This window comes from Cariama cristata, unplaced genomic scaffold, assembly GCF_000690535.1.
Source record: "Cariama cristata isolate BGI_N322 unplaced genomic scaffold, ASM69053v1 scaffold6117, whole genome shotgun sequence".
NCBI lineage: Eukaryota > Metazoa > Chordata > Aves > Cariamiformes > Cariamidae > Cariama > Cariama cristata.
Window position 1 is genome coordinate 9,644 of NW_009628253.1, and position 23,873 is coordinate 33,516.

General features: G+C 43.6%; 1 protein-coding gene across 1 annotated transcript; it reads left to right on the top strand.

Annotated features, from left to right (window-relative positions):
* The first annotated feature begins 1,423 nt into the window (after window positions 1–1,423).
* Window positions 1,424–17,408, top strand: LOC104165161 (transmembrane protease serine 11E-like). The gene is given in 11 exon segments (XM_009704723.1): window positions 1,424–1,518; window positions 4,554–4,560; window positions 8,930–9,053; window positions 10,197–10,312; window positions 10,733–10,800; window positions 12,362–12,525; window positions 13,486–13,524; window positions 15,135–15,315; window positions 15,542–15,807; window positions 16,697–16,839; window positions 17,247–17,408. Coding segments are annotated over 11 exon segments (1,365 nt in total).
* The last annotated feature ends 6,465 nt before the right edge of the window (window positions 17,409–23,873 follow it).

The following is a 23,873-nucleotide window of genomic DNA, read 5'->3' on the forward strand; positions in this document are numbered from 1 at the left end:
TTCTATGATTCTTCCACCTATGCCATGATCAAGTCACAAGAAAGGGCTCTGAGGAGCATGGACTGCCTGGAATTAATGCATCTTCACACCACCTACAGATGGGTCGGGTAATCATATGACACTTGATACTTTACCCTTGGGAATTGTCACCCTCTAGCTAGACTTCTGACTGCATTTCTCTTGCACATCTGGACTGACTCAATAGAAGTGTTCCTATACAGGATGGCAATGCAGCTTCCAGTTCAAGTACTGAGAAGCAATTACTTCATGTGCGTTATTAGCAACTGTATTCAATGTCACTTGTAACAAATGATGCTGAGACATTGAATCCAAATTATGAGAAGCTGAGGCTTATGTTTAGCCTATGTTTCATTCAAAAGACGTTGGACTTCCCAGAAAGGCAGTATTCCTGTTACTTGGCTATGGACTTGATCTAAGGTGGAAGGAAGAGATCCAGCCACGTAACGTGTATTTGCATCAGTGTGTTACTAAGCTGGTGATCCCTGAGCCGTAGAGGGGTCAAATGAAGGTCATTAAGGTGGAGGAAAAGAGTCCTTAGATGTTAAACTTCATTGCAGCGAAGCAAAGAAAATACGTGCTGCACAGGTATCTTCTTGTGATGTTCTGTCATCTTTATTTGCCCTCTGAAACAAATCTGTGTGTAAAGCTATGTGGACTTATGTATCTTCTAGTAAGGCTGGAATTGAGAACTTAAAATTGAAAAAAGGGTTCCCAAGGAAAGACTGAGAAATGCTGCTTTAGGTTAGAGTTTGTGCTTGTGTTAACTGAGTTGCTAGTTAACTTCCTGTAACTAGCACAAGTAATAATGCTTATCTAGACAACCTGCAAATATTTTTATCACAAATGTTTATGACCTAGAAGAATTTTTCCAAGATAAATGTGTGCTAGGTGGCCACAAATAAAATTAAAGTCTAAAGAGTTAAAGTAGAAGGCAAACTTGAATGTAGCTCTTGTTATGGGGGCAAGTTCTTGTCTGGCCAAATGACCTATTTCAAGGACGTTTGAGTGAGTTGAGGCACATACCACTGAATCACATCAGTGTCAGCTCTGTATCTGGCCTAGGACTGAACATTGTCTTTTTAGAACATGCACGTTTTCTGTGTTGGTCCTGCCCATAATTTCGATTTGGTTTTAATTATACCAAAGAAGGAAATAAACTCTGCGTCCTTGCAAAATTTTCATGGCTCTTCTGATTTGGGGTGTTGCAGGGTGTAGTTAATGCTCTGAAAAGGTTTCAGGATTCCTGGATGAAAGGTGTGATGAAAGAAATGTTTTGTTATTGTTTTAGGGGAGGAATCATGCTACTGGGTAAGCCTCTGTCACTGAGACTTGCTGGACTTGTTTGTTCTGACTTGCCTATGACTCCTTTCTTTCCTAATTCGGGAGATAAAGCCTCAAGTCTATGCTGAGATGCTGCACAGTCCATTGTGGTGCTCGGAACAGTGCATCTCCCAGATAGAGGAGCTTCTTGCTGACCTCTCAGTGGTACAGAGGTGAGTGCTGCACCCTTCTGACTTGCTCCTTGGTAGTTTGGGCAGCATGGCTATATCATGCATAGATTTATAGGGCAGTCTGAGCTTTGACCGAGGGCTTGGAGAAAATGGCACTAGCTCTGAGCTTGCTTCTGATTTGAGCTGCCTTCCGTGCATTAGTAATCCTTCTGATATTTCACCCTTTCTCTTCATCCAAAATGCATTTGTTTTCTGAGAATTCCCCAGCTCTTCTACAGCATGGTATTGTGACGAATCCAGGTGGCCTACAGCCACTGAAGGTTGCAGCAGGGAAGCAGGTGAGAGTCATCTCACTGTGTCCTGACTCTGATCTGCTGTTTGTGCTAGTGCAGTTAGAATGTGTTGCAGTCACAACTGCTGAGCTAATAGCCTGGTACTGAAAGGGTGAGTGGAGTAAAGTAGGTAAAAGTAGCTTCTTGTGCTCTTATTTATTTTCATGGGCTTTGTATGCAGCCAGCAAAGTGTTAATCTCTGCAGAATCCGCTTGGAAATGCACCAAATCTGGCAGCAGACAATTTCTCCCACCCTGCCTTGGAATGAAAATCAAACTGAAAATCCACAGACTAACTTCTTGTGTCTTCTGGAGTAAATTTCAGCCAGTCAAAGCAGGATGAAGGGAGGCAGGCAGAGCTATTTTCAAAGGCTGAAAAGCAGAGAACTACTGTTATATTCAGGACTGCTCAACTAACAGAATAAGATACCTATCTACGACCAATGCAGCTGGAAGTGGAAATCTGAGGGGTGAAGATGTAGAAGTTGCAGAACCTTATCCTAAACTGATTGCAATCAGTGGCCATGTACTTAATATTTGCTTTACACTGGGATGGCCTCTCACATGTTCCTGCAGATTGTGAAGTCTTTATGCAGTGAGTAGCCCTCCTAGTTCTCCTAAAACTTATTTCAGAACATGGGAGTCCTCAAGATGTTGACTGTGGCAGTCAACTGTAGAAAGATGGCTTATTGATTAAGGATATTTCAGTTGTTGGCATTAGTTATGTCTCACAGACTGTAGTAGTACGGGAAGCTAGCTCTATCCCGACAGTTAAAGAGCTCATAACCTCCAAAACGCTGGATGCAAAATGGATGAGCGAGTAAGGAACAACAAACTTCTTGTGCTGGTTGCAAAGGTGATCAAATAATCAGGGAAGCATATATGAGCAGCACTTAGGCATCATGGATATAGTTAGTGGTAAGCTCTGAGTTAACACATCCCAAAGACTGAATGTGCCTTTCAGTCTTAATGCCAGTGACAAGAGCAGTGCTTGGAGATGTTGTCTTTGCCCAACTCAAGTGTGCTCCTGGGAAGCAGCAAGACCTTGGTAGAATTGGATGGTTAAAGGGAGGAGCTCAATTAGTAAGTGGCAAATACATTAGTGATGCTTTATCTGACTGCAGAGGGGTGGCATGCAGCACCTACTGTTTTTGTGGGATGTTGGAGGGTGTGGGGAGATCAGGCTGATTCAGTGTGACGCATAGAAGAACACACATATTTGGTTTCCCTCAACAGATCCCTTCAATTTTTTGAAGTCTTCCATTGTACCAGAATTGCTTTGGGAGATATCAAACATTGAGTGATGGAGGCTGGTAGGTAACTGACCTCATCCAAACAAGGGTCTTAGGCAGGCACTAGCTGGTTCCATTTCAGTGCCTGAAGTAGTAGAGGTTGCTGTCGTCCCATTCTCTTAGAAGTGTGTGTCCTGAGTATGCCATGAGAGTGGAGGAGAAGCGTTAGGTTGGTGTGATTGCTTGTGGCAAAGGTGGGAGTGGAATTAGCATGTCTTGCTTCATGGCCTTGTGCTTTTGCTACAGGACTCCTGAACTAAGGCAGATGTATTTCAATTGCTGCCATTCCCAATCCCCTGCCAAGGTAGATAGCTTCAGGGACCTAGTATGGATTTTTCAAATTGCACTTACCAGGCCAGCAGATTAGTCTGTTCAGTTGTCTTGTGAAAGGCCCCATTTCTAGGAAGAGCGATTGTAGGGATGTGCCTGAATCTATCTTTGAATGGAAAAACCAGTCACGGCTATAAATGTGGAGAGACCCCCACCAGCAGATGTGCCACCCAAGCTCTGCCACTGGCTTTTCTGAGAGTATTGGAACATCAGTGAGCAGGGGTATAATAATAAATATTATAATAAATTTATTATAGGAAGACAGCAGCAGATCAGATAGAAGAGGTTGCATGTGATCTTCTATGCAGAGCATGGCAAAACACCTTCAGGAAAGAGCTGGTGCCAGAAAACATGGTTTAGATTCATCTAAAAGCAAATCTAGGTTGGGGTGCTATGAGGGTTTAGATTAAAAAAGTGTCAAGGATGGATCTGCAAAACAGAACAAGGTAGGTAGCTGTTCTTTGCTTATCCAGCAGCTCAGTGACTAGGGCCTTTTAGGACACAGGTGATAAAGTTACACTTCCTTTTCTTTTCTGAACAGGCATTTTCTCATTGGCTTTCTGGTATTGTTCTTACTGAGGCTTTTGATAATGTGCAGTAGCTCAACTGGAAGAGATGGATAAGCTCAATATAGTGAGTCAGATCCTGTCAGGCAGAAGTGGGAGCTGAACTTTCATCACTTGTGTTGTGAATGAGCACAGTAAACTTTTAGGGTGTTTGGTACAGGATAAGAGAGGAAAAACAGCTTGTCACCCCTGTATTGTGCTTGTCTTTTGCTTTTGGGTAACTGTTCCAAATTGGAAGGTAAAGAATTCATTTGCAGTTGATCAGAAATCCAACCTGAAATCCTATCTGTTTTCTCTTTTGTTTCACAAGGAAGACCAGACAATCTTAGGTCCGTAAAATTTCTGTGCAACTCTTCTTCCTAATGTGCCAGTAACTATTAATCTAGCCTTATTTCTTGCTGTATTTTACTTATTAAAATATCCTGTATCAAGGCTTGATTTGATATATCTCTAAACACAACTTTGTTGTGTTTAATATGGCTATTTCCAAAATAGTTCATTCAGATGTTTTTTTTCTGTGTGGACTAACTTTTTAGTGATCAAAACACATTCTTTGGTTCAGACCCAAGGTGTGTAAACTAGGAGACTTAATAGTTTGCATTTCCAGACCCAAATGAACTATGATATGAAACTGTCAGATGCTGATGCCTCCATGGATTGTCTTGGGCTCCTTGGGAATGAAGTGTTTTAAATGAGAACAGTGATTGCTAGAGGAGGTCTAGTGTTCATCCATGGTTTTGTCAAGATAAGCAGTTTTGTACCGAACTAAAAGTTTGAAACTTCTCACTGCAGACTGAAACCTGCCAGACCGTGAGGAGGTGGTTTTCAGAGCAGAGAGGACTCGACCTTCAAGGTCTCCTGGTGGAGCCTTGCTTCTGATCTCTTGTTAAAACTTGCTCTTGGGGAATGAAAGTTATCCTCATCTGTGCTGGAGGATGAATGCATTGGTGTTACCTGAATTCTCATGTCTGACCTGCTGAGAGTTAATTCACAGCTTACTGGAGTTTGAGCAGTAAAAATTCAAAGCACGTGGTATAAGGAAGCAAGAAATGTGAGGCTGTACAAAACACCTGATTCTGGAAGGCATTTATACAGACAGCTGTGGTATTGGGGGTCTTCTGAGGGAATGCCTATCTATTAAGCAGGCCACAAGAAGAAAGAAAGGATACATCTATGAAGGCAATGAGATCATCTCTGCCTCCTCATTTATCAGCGCTGCAGAGGATCAGTGTTTTTCTGGCCAGTGGTGTTGCTGGATGGAGCAGTTTTCTTGGTTACTAGAGTGCAGCAAAGACCATGCAGAAGTCTGATTCCTAAACAGGGGGATCACTGAACTATTTAACTACAGAGATGGATGTCCCAGGTGCAGGAATCCCTGTCAGGTGGCTATTCTGGTAGAGCATGACAAGCCTGCCCTAGATGGCATAATAGCAAAAAACTTAGGTATTTCCTAAAAAGCTAAAAACAGGAGAGTTTCTTTCCCATCCCTTCTGCACAACTGATGACTGTTATATCTGCTGATAAGAGACAAAAAATAAGGGGCCTGCTGAGCTGGGTCCTGCACACAAGCGTCACAGTTGAAGGATGCATACTGGCAATTGTATGCTGTGGGAGGTGATGAGACCTGCTTCTTCCAGTGCACAGGAGATTTTTTCCTGTTCTGGTACTTACCTTAGCAAGATGGAAGTTGAGAGAGCATCCTGCTAAAGGGAGAAAATTGTTTTGGGTTTGAAGAGGTATTTCCACTTTAATTTGTATATGCTATAGACAGATTAATTACCTATGTGAATGTAGAAATATATCAAAGTGCTTCCTTTAAACTGTTTTCTTAAAAAATTTTAAAGTGAAATCAGTATCAGAAGTGGAGGAGGTTTTTATTCCTCATCTTCCATGTTTCCATTTCCCCCAGTGCTGCAGCAGTTCCCAAGATATCTGTTTCCCCTTGCAAGTCTGTGTGACCTGTGGCGAGCAAGCAGTTCTGAAATGTTGGAGAAGGGGCTGTGCGCTGCCAGTGTTTGTTGCTGTAGCTGGTATTTGCACAAAAAGGAAGTAGAGACAGACTGAAATGGAAGACAGTACTGCCTGTCAGAACCAGAGTCCCACAGGCAGTGAGACGCTTATTTCTTCAAGTGTGAGTCTTAAGCTTTTGTAGCTTAGGCATGAGGCCATGTTTTGACGAAATCTGTCTGTATACAGTTCAAAAAAGCCGGTGGTTATGAAACAAGAATACTGTTGCCTCAATATCTGCAGTCAGCCGTATGCCATCAGGGCTGTGCTGTGTGTTCTGTGTGTCAAGAGCAATGGAGGGATGTTGCTCTGCCATTCAGGTAGAAGCACACTGGGGTGGGGACAGCTGAAGCACAAGGAACCAGTCTGATCAAGACTGATGGCAGGGGCTCAGGCTGGAGAGCAAAAGCTTTCCAGTGAGGAGAGCAAAATCAGATGCTAAAGCAGAATCTCTGAAACATGAGAGGTGGGTAGCTAAGGAGGGGCAGAGGCATATTGCCACAGTGGGCTGTTCTGGTTAGCCAAGGGGCTTGCCCTCAAGGGCAGTAATTGCCTGCCCATGAAGTAGGCTGCGATTCCATCAGCTGGGACTGTGAAAGACTGAACTGTGAGGTGAGGATGGGAATGCTTCATGGGAGGCTGCAGCATGTTAAAGAAACTGAGGCAGGACAGTTCCACTGGTCTTGAGCTTTTATCTAAATCTCTGCATCTGTTAAACCCTTGGGGGTAATGGATAGCATATACAGTGAAGGTCTAGATGGTGAGAAGTCAAGACCTCCATGGAACCAGTCGAGTTCTAGCGTGTGTATATTATGTGCTTACTGCGGCTTGCAGTTTCCGAAGAAGGTAATCTTGGCCAGCCTGGGCTTTTGGACTCCTATCAGTTGCCCTACAGTCTGTTTTGCAGAGCCTTGCCATCAGGGAACTGAGCCAATCTAGTGGGGAGACAGATTTGGGGAACACTTGGATTGTGCGTTGCCAGAACATAAGTTTGCCCTGATCAAGCAAACACAACAGAAGGAGAGGTACTAGGCTTCTCCATACCGTGTGACTTTGAAGTGGAAGGCTTGATCCTGGTTGCCTGTCCTGTGTAGTTTGGTAACACTAAGCTGCTGCTTGTGACCACCTGCAGTTGTACTGGCTGAAGCTACCCTGTTTAACTTTTTCTTTCCAGTATGCCACCTGTTTCGGTGTGTAAAACCTGTCTGCTTCCATTAAGCAATGGACTGGGATACCTGCCAGCACTCTCACTAGCCAAAACCAAGCTTTTATGTGAGGAGACTAAACTCTGAGTTACTTCCAACTTCCATGTCACTTGCTGAGCACACCTTCAATGTGTGCAGACCTCTCAGCTGCTGCTTCTGTGGCTCTATCCTTTCTATCCTTATTATTTTCTTTGCCTTGCTTACAATCTCTTCCTTGTAGCTTTGCTCAGCTTTCTTGCCCTCAGGGTAGAGTGTAGAACCCCATTCTGCTCTCCCACCACTTAACTGTCTTTTGCTGTCTTGGATTTGAGCATCATACCCTTGCCTTCATTGCTCATCTGCCCCCTCAGCTCGTTTCCTAAGATGGAGCCTCTGCTGGTATCCTGCTCTCCTCTTGCTGAGATTTCTTCTTTGCCACCCTGTAGTCAGAAAACCTGCAAAGACTTTCTCTGCCTGCCTTTCTGCCCCTTCCTGCCCCTGTTTTCTTGGTTGGTGTTCAGAAGTGGCTGTGCCATAGGCCTGAGAAGGGGAAAATAGTGTTTAAGTCTGGTCCACAGCAATACAAACATGGATCAGTGGGTGTAAAACAGCATGGTGACTAGCCAGTTGAATCGCTCCTCCTCAGAGCTGGCTGCTGCCACTTGTCACTCCAGGCACCTCTGAGAGATTATCTCGCGTGTTTTCCTGATAGCCTGTACTAATGCCGACTGTGATGTAGAGACTCAGTGCGTGGTACGACAACAATTACTACATAATGTGCTGTGGAATTACTGGGGATCTAAAATAATTGTACTTAAGGCTTTGCATCATCCTTCAACAAAGCTACTGAGGACATGCAAAAATGCAGTTTTTCTAATGTTCTCTTGTTTAATGTTACATAGGAGGACATAAATGGAAAAGAGAGACTTATGTGTCTTTGTCCATGTGTCAGTCAAGTTCTTAGCCTTTTTTACAGGTCTGCTGTTGGCTTTCAGCGAGTCACTAAGTCTGGGTCTTGTTGCCGTATCACATCTACACATGAGTAGCTGTTTCTCTTCCCTCTGACAGATTGTCTGGCAGGAGACAGGATGCAGTCTCTTACAATGTGTGTGTGGCTTTGGTGTAATAAAACCCAAACCCTATAAGGCATACATAAATGTCACTACTCATACCAACTAAAAAAAAACCTCAGATCTGTATGTTGTATGGAATCTCTGGTAGCCTAGAGTATCCTTGGTGCAGAAGTTATTTTATCAGTCATGAATTATTACATTTATGTTCAGTTTAAGCACCCGCGTGGACAGTCAGCTGCACTTGAAATCTGTGTAATATTTCTTGATGGGAAATTGTCTCTACTAGCAATACCTGCACAACCCTAGGCTTTTCCCAGGGGTGCATGCAAGGCAATGGAGGCAAGTTAGGACACAGGAAATTCTGCCTGAATATAAAGAAAAAGCTTTTGCTGTGAGGGTGGTCAGAGACTGGACCAGGACTCCTGAGAGATTGGGGGATCTTTGTTCTTGGAGATACTAAAAACTTGACTGGACAAAGCCTGGAGCAAACTGCTGTAGTGGGACCTGGTTTGAGCAGAAGGTCAGACCCGCAGGGTCCAGAGGTCCTTCCCAACCTACCTCATTCTGTGAGGTTTGTCAGCTGAGCTAAACTGTGCCAGATATGATTTGGCTCAGGATGTGCTATTGTTTTTGTAATAGAGTTGAATTTCTCCATGTTGTCGTCTTCAATGCAGATAATCATCCAGATGGACAGAGCAACAAAGCGTATGGAGCCATGGAAGATAGCAGTCATTGTTGTGTTGGTGATAGTAGGCTTAGCCCTCATCATTGGCTTGATTACATTTTTTTTGTGCCACGGTAAGTGCTCCACTCTTTTTGTTGTCACAAGTGTTCAGGAATCTGTTGTTTCACTTGCTACTGTAGTCTTGCCTGATGATTTAGGTACACAGTTCAGCCCTGGTATAGAATCTGCATGAGAAAGCTTACTAGACCCTATTCAAGATCTGAATTGATTAGAAAACCTGCAAGAATACTTAAAATATCATTTACTTGAAGCAGGGATTTAAGTTTTGTTCCTCTTTTTGTTTCTTGTCTCGCCCTGGTGCCTCCACTGGTGTGCATGGTTAACCAAAGGCTAGCAGTCTTCTGTGTAAGCCAGAGGTGTGTCTAATACTTAGGCTATGCATAGTAAGCTTGGTCTTGAGCAGGGTTTTTGCAGAAACTGAACCTGGCACCCCTAGCTGAGGATATTCCAGAAAGAGGGCAGAGGTTTAGGCTTTTTGGAGCCCAGGCGTCAGTCCTGGTTGCCAAGGGCCCAGTTTTGGTAGCAGATGAATGAAGGCAAGCCGTTCCATTCCCAGTCTCTGAGATACCAGTATGAGGGGTTTTGGAATGCCTTCCTGCTGGGATGGAACTAATCCTGTTGCTGTTTCAGCTCACCGAGAGTCGACGAGGCTGTGGCTTGTGTCAGGACACTAGACAGAGCAGTGGCAGAGCTACAGCTTAGCTTTGCTTTTTGCTAACTCTGCATTATAGGGCCACTCTCTACCATTCACCTGAGAGCCAGATTTTAAACTTAACCTGACAACTGTATGGATGCAAACGCCTCTGGGCTACCTGTCTCAGAGGGGCAGGACATGCCAGAGTGTGGCTAGGGAGGAGTGTGTCTACTGAGTCAGAAGGGACATATGTGGGCTGGTGTGTTTTGTGCTGTGCTCAGCTCAGGCTGATGAGATGGTCCCCAGAGAAGTGTTGTAGAGGGTGTCATGTAGAGCTACTTGGGATGGTCTGCAAAGTAGAAATGAGGCCCCAGCTGGTCCATGGAACACCAAGGTGGTCCAGAGCCCCCTCTTCCTAAAGTGCTACTAAAGCTGTAATTCCACATCTGACAGGGTCACAGCCAGAGACTGGGAGCCTCACTTGTGCCATGCTCTGTGAGGTACTATGTGTGTCTGAGTTGTACTGAAGATCAGCCACCTTTCCTTTTCTTCTCCTCTGTAGATCAGGACCGATATTACAATGCATCTTTTGTAATCACCAATGTCAAGTACGACCCTCAGTACAAAAGGCAAACCACAGAAGAGTTCAGGCACCTGAGCCAAGAGATTGAAACCATGGTAAGCTAAGATGTTTCTCTTTCTGCCTGACCTATGGTGAAGAGTCCTGTGACTGTATGATTAGAAATAGTCAGGAGTGATTATGCCTCATCCTTATGCGGCTGGCCTTACCTTTCAGACCTTGCTGTAGTGGGTTAAAGATGCATTGCTGACTGTGTACAAACAGATGGTAAGCACAGGTGCTGTCTGTTCCAGCAGCCCTGTGGTGGACCAGGCACCCACAGAGCAGAAGGGACAGCAAAACTGGCCAACTCACCTGTTTATTTTGGTTCTGCATCCTCTGATAGAAATTTAGTGGTATCTTTGGTGTAGAGGTGGACATCTGAAGGCATTTTCTTGTTTTGGAGGTTCATGAGACTTATATCTTGAGAGCATGTACATATTACAGGTGTGTCTTAACAGACTCTTTTCCTTTAACAGATATCTGCAGTATTCAAGGGATCCTTTCTGAGTAAAAGGTACATCAGGTCCCATGTTGTCAGTCTAAGGTAAGTAATGTGAAGGTCAGGAATAAGCAGGGATGTGATAAATATCCTTTCTTCCTACCCGTTGACCATAAGGAGCATGCTTGGTTGTTTATGCTGGAGTTATGCTAGCAGGATGACTAAATCTTGGCTGGTTGTCGCTCTCCTTCGGTGCTCACAACACTGAGGGCTGAATTACCTTCAGAGGTCAGCAAGGAAGAGAAATTTGGCATTGTACTTCTGCAGATTGATTACCTGAACACCAGCTGTTTGTGGCTGTGATGCAGTAACTGAATTACTAGATGATCCTGGTCTTCCCTGCTAGTTAAAGGCTTGAGATAGTCAGCTCTCTATTCCACTTAATGTTTCCTGTGGAAGCTCAGGCTGGTGTTTACCCCTCTGCATGGTGTATAGCAGGAGGTTACTATTCTCTGAAAAGGTCTGAAGGAATAGATGATTCCACAGTGAGATACCTAGATACAGAGTTGAAGGAAGGAGGCAAGTAGGACATAGAGGTATAAAGGTCCTGTGTGAGAGCTTTTAAGTCTTCCCTCTCTCTGCAGTAATTATGTATCACTGTCAGCGATAAGGGCCATCACTTCCCTCTCCTTCACATTACTTTGGTTTGGAATTGGGTGTTCTATAAGGCTCAATTGTGCTGTGGAACATTTTTCCCTAAATGGCAAAGAATGCCAGACTTCCCACAAATCTCCTTCACAGCAGTTCTGGGCTTTCTTGCCTTTACCTGTCTCTAGATGGAATGAGTCATTTCCTTAAACTGTTCTACGTTGTTTTCTGCTGCTGGTTTCTTCCACAAGCCTCCCATACTGTCTATCAACTGAAATTACAGAACTTGGGAGCTAGACTTCAAGCAACCTTTTTACACCTTTTATACATTGAACAGTTATCTCTTCCAAGCTTGTTTTCACTACAGATACCTTGTTGTGCAGCTAGGGACTGGAACAACTTAGCTGCATCTCTGCTGTCTTTCCCTCTAGGCTTCAGCTGGTTTTCCTTTAGACTGTTAGTCTAAAATATTGGGCCCAACATTTTATACTGACAGTTAGTCATCGTACCTTGATCTGATAATTCAAACTATTGAGACTTTTGTCTCTAGATACAATGGAGCTAACTGGCCACTAAATGGACAAGTGACTTAAGTGGAAAGAGATGCCAAAAGACCTTTTTAACTTCTGTGGCTCTAAACTGGATCTTTCGAATGGCTGTTAGGGATGACCTGTTAGGTATCTGTTGAAGGGTTTTAACTTGCTGTATTGTTCCTGCTGCCATTTGTGTCCTACTGGCTATGGGCTGTGTGGAGGCCAAAGTGTGATCCCTCTTCTCAGCTGTACTGCTTATAACAGTTCCCAGAAAGTTCCCTCTGATCATTGTTATACTGAGAACTAAGTCTTTTGCTGCCTGCTGACATGTCATCATCTTCCTTTACTTGTGCACATCTATGCTATTCTATACATCTGTGCAGACCAGACCTGTTCTTGTATAAAGAAGGCAAACGGGGCAAAGCAGAACAAAGAGGATTAGCGGGCAAAGAGAATGACACCACTTTGTTTTTGTTGGTTTGTAGCCCAGATCCTGATGGAGTGCTTGCATCTGTTGTTCTGGTATTTAAATTTGCTTCGACTGACAGTAAGTCAACGAGCTGGGGTCACGTCAACCGTGTGTTACGCAGGAGGCTGAAAACAAGCTCCACGTTCTTGAACGTTGACCAGTCTACCCTCAGACTCACAGGCAAGTGCTTGGAATTTGTTCCTCATACTTTGCTGTTCTTAGTGTAATGAGTTTCACTTTAGTAAGCAAATATGGGCTATTCTTGTTTTCTTTTGCCTTCTCAAAATTTTGTGTTATGGCTGACAGCCTGGGAACTTGAAAGAAGTCGCATGAAAAGAACTAAAGCATACTGGCACTGATTTATGAGTATGAGTGCTTCTCTGTGCATCAGAGGCTCTGTCTGTGTGACCTAGCTCTGTTGAATGACATAGTCCCCCCTCAATCAAAAAAAGGCCCAACTTTGACCATGGGTTCACAGGTGACTTTAAGGCACACAGTGAATTGGACAAGAACCTGTATCACTAGGTGTTGAAGTGCAGAGTCCTCAAGCTATTAAAAAAAATGCAAGGCTGAGATGGTTCCCTTCTCCACCCCCTGCTATTTCCTTTGCATATTTGGCAGATTGCTGTAGCAAGTGTTCATAACAAAACCCTGAGGTTCCCTGGGCAGTTATTCTCTCCCATGAATCTGTTGCTGCTTACCATTGGAATCTGGCAAAGGGTTTTTTGTAGGAAAACTCAGTAATGTTACAATTTAGCTCCAGTCAATCCTAGCACTGAGGATTTGTGAAGACTGTTTTGACTGCCTTGCCATACTGAACCTGGACAAATGCATGTAGGTGTTTATTGTGCGCAACCGCCAGTCCATGCAGATGTTACTTGGACCTACTTGCAGTCATCTACTTTTGTTAGCTTTGAGCTAACGCAAGAAAGATGTATCCTTTGACCTTAAACTTTCAGTGAGGAACAGAGGCTCAACTGAACTTCTCCAACAGAGCAAATTACTCCTTTTATCATACTGTCACTCCATGCAGCAATGCAAACCATCTAATTTGTGTTTGCTGGGTACAGGGAGGGAGTGTGTGCTAGATCACGTAGCAGTAGGAGATATACTCACTGTGGTGTTTGCGTTTCATTTCAGAGTTGAATAAGGAAAATGGAGATAACCTTTTAAACAACTGTAAGTACAAATGCTTTATAGAAAAGGGCCAGGGACATGGTGCTATAGGTTCTGTGCTTACAACATTCTTATGCTTTTGAGATGCAAGTTGAAAAAATAAGATACTAGAGCAGTAGACAGTACATGAGCCTAGGAAGACTTCAGCTCATTTTCTTGCCGTCAGGCTGGCTCTGTAGCGTTTGCAGAATCAGGCATTCTGACTTGGTGGTGGGAAGCGCTTGCTTTAATCTTGGTTATGGGAAGCAGGAGCGTGTAGATGAGCTGCTGTTAGTGAGCTTTGCACAAGGACTTTGCACTCCTCCCTGCAGAAAGTTTTGGCAATAGCTGTCTGTTAGATTTGAGCTAAACCTTGGAATATACTGGGAAAGGCCAGAGGGTGGCAGGGGGAGAAGAGCTGTCCATAGTTGAGAGCAAGGCAGTGGCACAGCCCTGGAAAGGGGCAGGTTTGCAGTCCCTCTCCTGTTCTGTTCTCCCCCTGTGAGGTCTTGTAGCTCCCCTGGAAACAGAGAGACAGCATAAGTCCCCTCCCAGGGGACTACATCGGTCCCCTGCATGGTCTCAGAGCCTTTGCATGTTAGCTTTCCATCTTTAAACAGGTTCTGAGAATTAACTGGTTTGAATCTAACTTTTTTTGAGCGAATATATGACTGTGCTGTTGGGACAGTGGCTATAAGTAAACTGTTGGAAGAGGATACTTTTTGGGTTGCTGTTGTCAAGGCTGACCTGACAAAATCTTTTCTTCATTTGCTTAGTTTGTGGGTGGGTTTTTTGTTTGGTTTGTGGTTTTTTGCCAACTAGTCTTCAGTAATTCTGTGACACTTAAAGCTATACTGACTGTTGGTCTTGCCTTTGCTATACAGATGGGGTGTTACAAATAATGGGAAGATTGCCTCCACTGAGTTCAAGTGATGTTCAGTGTCTGCCTTGTGCATATTTTGGTGGTAATGTGTGTATTAAAGCTCAGAGCTGCACTGGTGTGGTGGTTGTTTGTGGGGGCTCCTCAGTATTTTCATACTGAATTTTAAAGAAGTTTTTTTTAAAAAAAACCAACAAACTAAGGATGTTCTTTTTTTCATACAGTACCAAGAGAGGTTTAGTCTTAAGATGCAACTTACATGCCATTATTATGAAAGCTATATGAATGTAAATGCTTAGGTTAATTATCAGTGCATGTCTTTGTGCCTCATAACCTGTGTGTGTACCTGTATGCACAGACACACTAATGGCTATATATGTTACCTTTCCCTCTGTACAGCTCTGATCAAGTAGCAAACAAAGCAAGGTTTGTAGAGGCAATATTTTTTTACCTGGTAAACAATTACAACTGGGGAAAATAAACAGTGTCTCAGATATGCAGCCTTCAGTTCCCATGGGAGTACATAGGGGCTTGTGTGTTTGAAAACTGGCTTAATGAAAAAGTAGTGACTCTTCTACAAACTTTTGTTTACCCCACATCTAGCCTGAGATGCTTGTGACCATGACACTTGGTTTCTCTGCTATCAGAGGCACTGCTCTACATGAAGACTGTGTCTTGACACTCCTGCCCTTTCCTGAAGCAACACCCTGATTTCCCTCCATCAGCTAAAACAGAGCTGCCTTTTCTTTGACAGGCTGTGGAATACGAAGACAGACATTCTCCTTCACAGGAGTAGAGAGAATAATTGGCGGGCAGCGTGCGCGGGATGGGGAATGGCCATGGCAGGCTAGTATTCAGCTTGATGGGACCCATCGCTGTGGTGCATCAGTGATCAGCAATACGTGGCTAGTGACTGCAGCCCATTGCTTTAGAGGGTAAGTCATCAGCCCCTTTCTGATCCTACAGGCCCTGGACTCTTGGGTGCTCTGACCTTTCGTCGCCCACTAACATCTTTATCTGCTGAAACATAATGAAGTTTGGCTGTTCTCTGTCCGTTAGGCAAACCTGGCCATATCGTGTTTTGATGCTTAAATGGAGAGCTAGGCTCCTTTGGGGATCTTGTTTTGTGTGGCTGTGATGTTAACCTTAAATATCTTACAGAGGAAGAGATCCTCGGAGGTGGACTGCCAGCTTTGGGATTCTGCTGAGACCTCCAAAACAGAAAAAACTCGTCCGAAGAATTATCATTCATGAAAAATACAGTGACTTCATCCTTGATCATGAATATGATGTGGCTGTTGTGGAACTTGCCTCTCCTATTGAGTTCACAAGTGATGTGCACAGTGTCTGTCTTCCTGAAGCATCTCACTTTTTCCCAGAGAACACATCCTGTTTTGTAACAGGTTGGGGAGCTTTGGAGAATGATGGTGAGTGTCTTTGCCTTCCTGTGCCCTGTCATACATGTATCTGAGAAGACTGCTGTTAGTTTTATGGGGTTTTTGTTTATTTTGAGTTTCTTAGACTTGGTGTTTGATAGATGCATGTGCTGATGATACACTTGTGGACTTAGTTTGCTGCTTTTTTTTCTGGCTTGGTCAGTGGATTGAAATATGGGGAAAAGACCCTACAGGTTAGCCTTACAGGAGTAAGAGCAGCTTTTTTTTTTGTTGTTGCTGCATGCATTGTGCTGGTTGAATACATTCTGTTCTCCATTCCCACTGGCCCAGTCCCTTTAGGTTTAGCTCTGACCTGAGTTCTTTGGCCATTCAGCTTTGCATAGATGTATCATGACAGTTTTCATCAGTTATTTGCTCTCCGGTCATAAATCAGGCTTCATCCAATGACTTCAGTGACCTTCATTCAAATTAGTCCATGTTGGGGAGGTTAGAGGTCATGGGACTATAAATCTGCTTATGAGAGCCATTGAACTATACAGGTTGTGTTTCATGGTAGGCTCTTGGGGTGTGTAGTGACTGTCCAAAGCTACATTGCAGTTAACGAGGTGGGTCTTTCCAATGACACAAAGGACATATCTTGTAGCCTACAGTTGAATTCCACACTGAAATGTGGACGAAAATCCCTTTGTCCATTATGCTGAAAAGCATCTGGTGAGGATGAAAGATGGAGAAGGGTCATATTTGGGAACAAGCGAAGGACTTTGGCAGGGGGGGAAACTTTCTTCTGAGACATTGTCTGGGTAGCTCCCTTCATTGCCTGCAATGGCAAAAAAAGCTGTAGGAAAATCTGGCTACTCCTAATCCTTGAGTGTTTTAGGTTGCATACACTGTCTGCAAATTCTAATGCCACTTCTTCTAGGCTATAGTGTTAATCAGCTTCGACAAGCGGAAGTAAAAATTATAAGTACTGCGAGTTGTAATAGAAGACAAATCTATGCTGGAGCGATAACACCTGGAATGTTGTGTGCTGGATACTTGGAGGGGCAGGTGGATGCCTGCCAGGTAAGTCTCTTCATAGGTAATAGTAAAAAGGAATTAGATGGAGTGGGAGGTGATGTTTTCTAGAAATAAAATGTACTTTGGGGAATCTTGATTAAATTTATGGGGCTCAGTATCTTGATAGATGGAAACTAGGTGCTTTGTGGCTTGTGGGCTGAAGTCTACACTTACGTGCTTGGGGTCTATATATAATGTGAGAGAATACAGATGTGAGGGTGTGGAGTGGGACAGACTGAATTAGACATAGGCTGTCAGCCTCTGTCTTGTCAGTATACTGTGTGGAGGTTGAGTTATAGCTGTGGTCTAGAGACAAATATCTGCCAGTTGTAACAGAACAAATTGAGACTTGCTGCATTCGTGAGGTGAACACTGTTTACTTTGTTCCTGCCTGTTGACACTTTTCTCCTTAGGGTGACTCTGGTGGGCCACTGGTGCACGCGAACTCCAGAGGAATCTGGTATCTTGTGGGAATAGTGAGCTGGGGAGATGAATGTGGCAAGCCAAATAAACCAGGAGTGTACACACGAGTGACTTACTATCGGAACTGGATCAACTCCAAAACGGGCATCTGAAACCGGCAGCGTGTTAAGTTTTGTGGGCTGTGTATGGCTATTCCTCTGACACATTCTGCTCTGTGGTTACCCTCTAAACAGCTGCTGGCTTAGCTTGTGGTCATGTATCGAGTGCCAGCAAGCTCGGAGTAGTCTAGGACTTGAAATTGGTTTGGCCTCCAGCCAGACAAGAATGGACTTTATCCACGTGACAGCTGTTTGTTCAGGAAGTACCCTGTCAAAGGGACAACGGCCTCCATCTATATGCAATATACTGACCCTTTTTTCTCTGTGGCCAAATGTCTTGGCCCTGACTTTTATACCCAGGCAAAGCGTTTGAGCCTAAACAATCGTTTACGAGCATCCAAGACAAGTTTTAACTGAAACATGGCTCACCCATTTGCTGTGTGGTCCCAAGGCCCCATCTGTCTGTAGAGCAGCTACAATCCAACCCCTGACTCCAAGACTGCTGCGCTTCTGAATTCTTCTTGACCTTTTTCCTGCATCATTCCAGGGAGCGTACTCTAATGAAGAATGGAAGATGGCTTAAAGAAGTCCTGGTTCCTAATATCATGTTGTTCTGTTACTTAGATCAACAGAGAAATTTTCCTTGCTGTGTTGTCCTGTAAAAGGAATCTGTGGAAAACAGCAGCTTCTGTCCACCTTCTTTGAACAAGTGTATGTACACCCACTGATCACTTCATATGAGCAGCCCCTACCACAGCATTTGCCATGAGAGTGATTACTGGACTTAAGACCAAAAACCACTTTACATTCATACCAGTCTGTTGTCATGTCAGAGTATTTGGCTGAATTAATTTCCATTTTTAACTTTCCAGGTTGTATTGTTCTGAATAAAAGTCCTTGGCTTTTTGTGCAGGATGGAGGATTGTAACAATCTTGGTATGACCATTGCCAAAAAACCCCCTATCAAACTGCTTTTTCTTGTGAATGCTGTTCTCAAGGCTTTATAACTTAATATGTGAGTGTTCAGCTGTATCCTAAAAAAAGCTTTTGTTACGGTGGAAATACTTGTCTCCTTCAGAGCAGGGCAGAACTTCTGACTGACCCACTAATCTTATGTAAGGATCTCTCTCTTCTGTCAAGAAGTAAGAATTGCCTGTGTCTCATTGCCAGACCACAGCTAAATCATTTAATCTCAACCACACAAACTTCATACTCTCTCTGACTTCCTGTTTTCAGGAGCCCATGTTTCCATCTGCCAGGTAAATCTCAAACACTTTCTGCACCCCAGCAGCAGAACATGCCTATTCCTGGTGAGTCTGCAGACTCTTTCCAACACTTTGTGGATGCTGATCCTGACAACAGCAAGTGCTGTGGTCTTAGCTGCTAGATAATGAGCCACTCAATTGCTCTCTTTTCCCTCTATGGTCAGAAGAGAAAACTCAGCAAAGATACCAACCACACTGCCAAGTCTCAGAGCTGGTCCAGCATGGCAAGCAAGCAAGAATCTTATGCCAGGCTAGAAAAGACAAACAGCAGGCTTTCAGCATGCTCATAGTTAGAAGATCTGGGGGAAACAGGCCCTCAGTGATTACAGTCTTAGGATCAAAATCTTGTCCAATCTGAGTGCAAGTCAATTGACAGTCAATGGCAGTTCAGAGGATCCTCTCTGGAGTATGCAGCTTGCTGCAAATACTGCCAAACAAAGCAGCAATTTATCTAGTTAACAGAAGTATTTTGGTGATGCATCCTGTGATCTGGCTGCTTGCCAATACAAAGGACCATGCTCTTCTAGACCTCACTGTAGGTACTGGAATACTTGGATGCCTAGAGATGGTCTGTGTGAAAGATGAGTCTGCAGCTGTTGTGTGTTCTATACTCTTGTATATCAGGAAATCTGGCACTTACATTTTTTTTTTCTCAGGGAACTTTTCTTGTGGAATGTTATAAGCTTCAGAAACAAAACTTGATAGCTTGATTTCTACATAGGGAGCAAAAAGCATCAGACTAGTTCTGTAGGTCTGAGCCTGACAAGTCTCATTTTAGTCCCTTAAGCAGAACATGGCTTTGAAGTATATTGCTTGAAGAAGCTTAAAAGTGATGTATGACAACTATATATGATTTGGTTTTTTCTTGCTGATAGCAATTATGTTACCAGGACAGTGAATAAAATTTGATCTTTATGAAGAAAAGCATCATTACAAGATGCCGTGGATTTCCAGTTGCCAAAACACTTTAGGCTTAGGTTTTCAAAGGACATAATGGTTTCCCCGTCCTGCTGGATTTCATTGTAACTTGGATACGTAGTATTTTTAGGCTTGCAAATCCCAGCTATCTCACTGGTTCTCCAAAACAAGTAAGTAGACGTCCAAAAAATTTACTTTGCATCTGTGACCTTTCCAGTTGTTCTTATTTTGGGTACAAAATCAGAAAGCCCTGAGCATTTCACTCTGTATCAAGGGCTGCAGTAAATATCATTCTCCAAAGTAGTGCACACAAGGCTGAAAAACTGAACTCGTTATTTGCTGAAGGAGCTACCAGTTCTGAGCATCTACTTGGAGAGACACAGCACCTGATTCACCTTAATGCTGAGTGCCAGCACAGTGCAGCCAGGAGGAGTGGGGCTGAAGAGAACCTGAATCTACATGGTGTATGTTCTGGGAGCATTTATTTTGGATTGCCTTGTGGAGTTTTCCTGATAGCAGCAAGAAGTCTTCTGATGCGGTTTCTTCTGGGATCAATGTGGTTTCATGCTCTGAGGTCTCTCAGTGATGCAAAGGAGTATAAATGGGGACTGTCAAGAAGAGCGCTTGAAAGAACAGCCTTCATCCACTGGTGGTGTTGGTGCGGATGGATGTGATGGGTCTGAATCCTTTACTTGTGGCAAAACTACACTGATGTCAGCATTGTCTGGCTTTTCCTGAGGGAAATTATGGAAACCTGAAGCAATGTAGGGAGCCAAAATGTTTTATTTGTTTTAGGTAGCCTAGCAGATTTGTATTTCTTTTAAGCTGCAGTCTCAAGCTTCATATTCTCTCAGCCATGTTTTCATAGGAATGAACATCTTTGCTCAAGGCAGAATGGGATGTATCTAACTATACAATCATGCGTGACACACAGGAATAATTTATATGTGAATTTAATAAAACCTGTTAAAAATTTGCTTTCTGTCTCATGTACTTGTTAATTTCCTGCATCACAGTAAGAAACTAAGATAGAGACTCAACCATTTTAGAATGTGTTACACTGATCCTGTACTATGTCTTTATCTACTGGCTTTTATGTAGTCTTAACCATCTGGTTTTATTGACTTGTTCGAAGAGCAAGAATAAGAACATAACAGTTAGAAGAGCAACATGCCATCTGGACTGGGACAGAATTTACCCACCTGGCCAGAGGTTACCCCAATTTCTGTGCAAGTGAACAGGTCTTGTCAGCCACTAGAGGGTGAATGGTAATTGTATAAGAAGAGCCTGAAGCTCTTGGCTGATGGTTATGCTCTGTTTCAGCTCAGTAGAGAGGATCTGGAGGACAAGGCACCGTGTCCATGTCGCCTTGATGTGGAGATGCTAAGCGATTACCTTGCCAAGTTTGAGGAGATTACAACTGTTCAGCTATTAGTGTAGGCCTCTGCAGCACTAGGTGAGTTTCAGTCTTCTCCCCTCCATCACAAAGTTGGCATCAAATGCTGCCCTTTAAGTATGTTAAGTACAGTGTGCTATTGCTGTGAGCAAGGGGCTGAGCAGGTTTTGCCTGCTTCTCTGCCACATCATAGCCGGACCCTTGTTCTGTGGAAAAGTAGACTGGAAAGGCACATTGTCAGGTATTGTTGGCATCATGGGTCTGTTTTCTGAGTTTGTTGGTCTTCTTGTGAACCAGATAGCAAAGAGCAGCAGTAATTTTGAGAATCTGAATGGATGGGGGATTTGCAGTGGCATACAGCTGCTGTTTGCTCTGAGCTCCTATTTTGACAGCTCCTGATGATTCTTGTAGATTGAAGGCACTTGCCGGATTTCTTCTTGTCCCTTTCCCATCAAAATGGGCAACTTGGTACAAATTGCACTGTATTCTGAGCTAGAAGAGCAAGCTCTTGATGAAAGAAACATGCTGGAGTTCATTGATTCTAGGCTATAATACCTAACAACCGAAGGGATGGTCTTGGAATTTGAGATTATCTAAGGGTGTAAAAAGGAGTGCAACAGGTTTATTGCAGTATTACAGGACATGCCAGGTTGGCTATGGATGGGAAGGTGGCTGTTTGTTTGGAAGAACAGTAGCCCTTTTGTTGTGTTTTACTGGGTCAAGTGCAATAAAGGGAGTCTTAGAGACAGACTTCTTAAAAGGACATCATTTTAACAAATCTGACTTTTTTTTACTTTTTTTATGGCTTAGAGAAAACGGTTTTGTGCTGAGTTTCTGAGAAAGTACATGCTGCGTATGTGACACTTAAAGCATTTATGATCATTCAGTAGCTAGCAACTGTGCCATGACCCAAGGATATGTTCAGCTCGTGTGGTCATATCTGGCTGGGGCCCTTATGTGAGTGGAGATTCTGTCAAAGGGTTTAAAGTGAAGAACTGAACAGAAGAATAACTCTCATGATCTTCTGTATGTTTGGTTGAACCAGGATCCTTCTACAAAACGTAGCTATCAATATTTCAGCTTGCTTGGGGTCTTTGATTCATTATTGCCATAAAAAAACTTTTCGAAACTCATCTGGTTAGAATAGTTCAGAAACAAATACAACAAATGGCAGTTAATCTGTTTTATCTTAGGGTAAAGTTTTATTTTTAATGGAACCCATTCTTAAATCACAGTTCCTTTGAAGAATATTTGCCATTCATCAGTGGTGGCTTTTTTGCAGGTGCAAATAAATTGCTTCTGTAAAGACAAAAAAAGGCTTTTGGGGACTTGTTATACAAAAATGCAATTCTTTTCTTTTATGTAAGCTTGAATAGGTCCAAGAAATACATGACATGTCTCTGATTAGCTTGATTAGCTTGATCAGTTACTGAATTCCTTCCTCTCTCCAGTAAACCTGAAAAGTTGTGCTTGCTATGTGATGTTTGTCCCTGCAGCTGCTGTGCTTTCTGTCTTCCAGTTGTGCCACTGGGCAGTCCCTTGAGGAGGGCCTTGCCGTCAGCCTAGCATCCAGAGCCTGTTTTAACCACAGATCATTCTTTGTAAGTCAATACAGTCAGCTGCCTGCAACTGTCACATCTCTGACCTTCCCCAGACTCTTGGGATGACCTGCAGTCTGCAGCCTTTGGAGTCGTGACCCAGACAGTCTGGCACTGTTCTCCAGGCCAGTGGAGATGACCTGCATACCAAGGAGAGCTGTTACTGGGATCATTCCTTCCCCAGCAGACAGACCAGATGGAGGAGCCGTACTAGGAAATAATGTCTGCCATGCTACAGGGTGGTGAGAACACAAGAAAAAACTTTTTTACTGTCAGAGTGGTTGAACATCGAAACTGGTTGTCAGGAGAGTTTATGGAGACTCCAACCTTGGAGATACACAAAGCCCAATTGAACATGATCCTGAGCACCATGGTACGGCTGTCCTGGTTTTGAGCAGGGATTTTGGGCTAGATCATCTCCAGAGCTCCCTTCCCACCTCAACTGCTCTGTGATTCTGTTCTCCCAAAGTGCCTAGCAGCTTCAGGGAAAGGCACATGGCCATGGTTAAGTGGTGAGTACTGTCTCAGATGAGCTGACTGCCCCTCAACTGTTTCTGTGACAGGTCAATGCTCTGGTAGACAACCTAAAGAAAACTGACGTCAGGTCATCTTCATGCTTGACCCTTAGGTGCAGTACCCAGTGCTGTTGTCCCCAACTTGGCTGACATTGTTACCATTGATTGAGTAATCAATGAAAATAGCAGGGCATGGAAAAGAAAACAATCCATTCTGTGCCACCTAGGTAGAACACAGGTTACCCAAGAGTGAGCTCAGCCAGAAGGTCTCACAGGGAGGCAGCTAACCAAGTGGGATCATTGTTTGGTGCTGAGCAGTCCTGCCTGAAGCATGCTGCATTTTTCCATCAGAGTGACTCAGCTCCTGAACTGTGGCTGAAAGGACAGCCAGAGTTGAGATGGCTGCAGGATAGAGGTCTTGGGCTTGATTTTCATTGTGTAATTTAGTCTATGAAGCCTCAAAGGCTGATGCGGTCTATGCTAAATCAGGCGATTGCTCATAAGGATCACATTTAGGTTCTTGCATGCTGCTGCAGAGCAAACTGGAACAGGTAATAGCTGTGGCAGAAAACATCTCAAAGAGCCAGACTCTGTTGGCTTCCACCAGGCAAGTTAGCTGCTAACAAATTACATGAAGTCAAATCCAGGGTAACCATTTTCTGGTGACATAGAAATGTAGAAAAAGTCTTGTTTTGAGTGTGTTGTCTTCTGCAGAGCTCTGTGTTAGTGCTCCCAGTAAGTCTCCCTAGCATTTCTGATGTGTGAAACAATGCTGCTGTTCTTTAATTCCAGCTGTGCTTGTAAAGGATTTATTTTTATCTTAATGG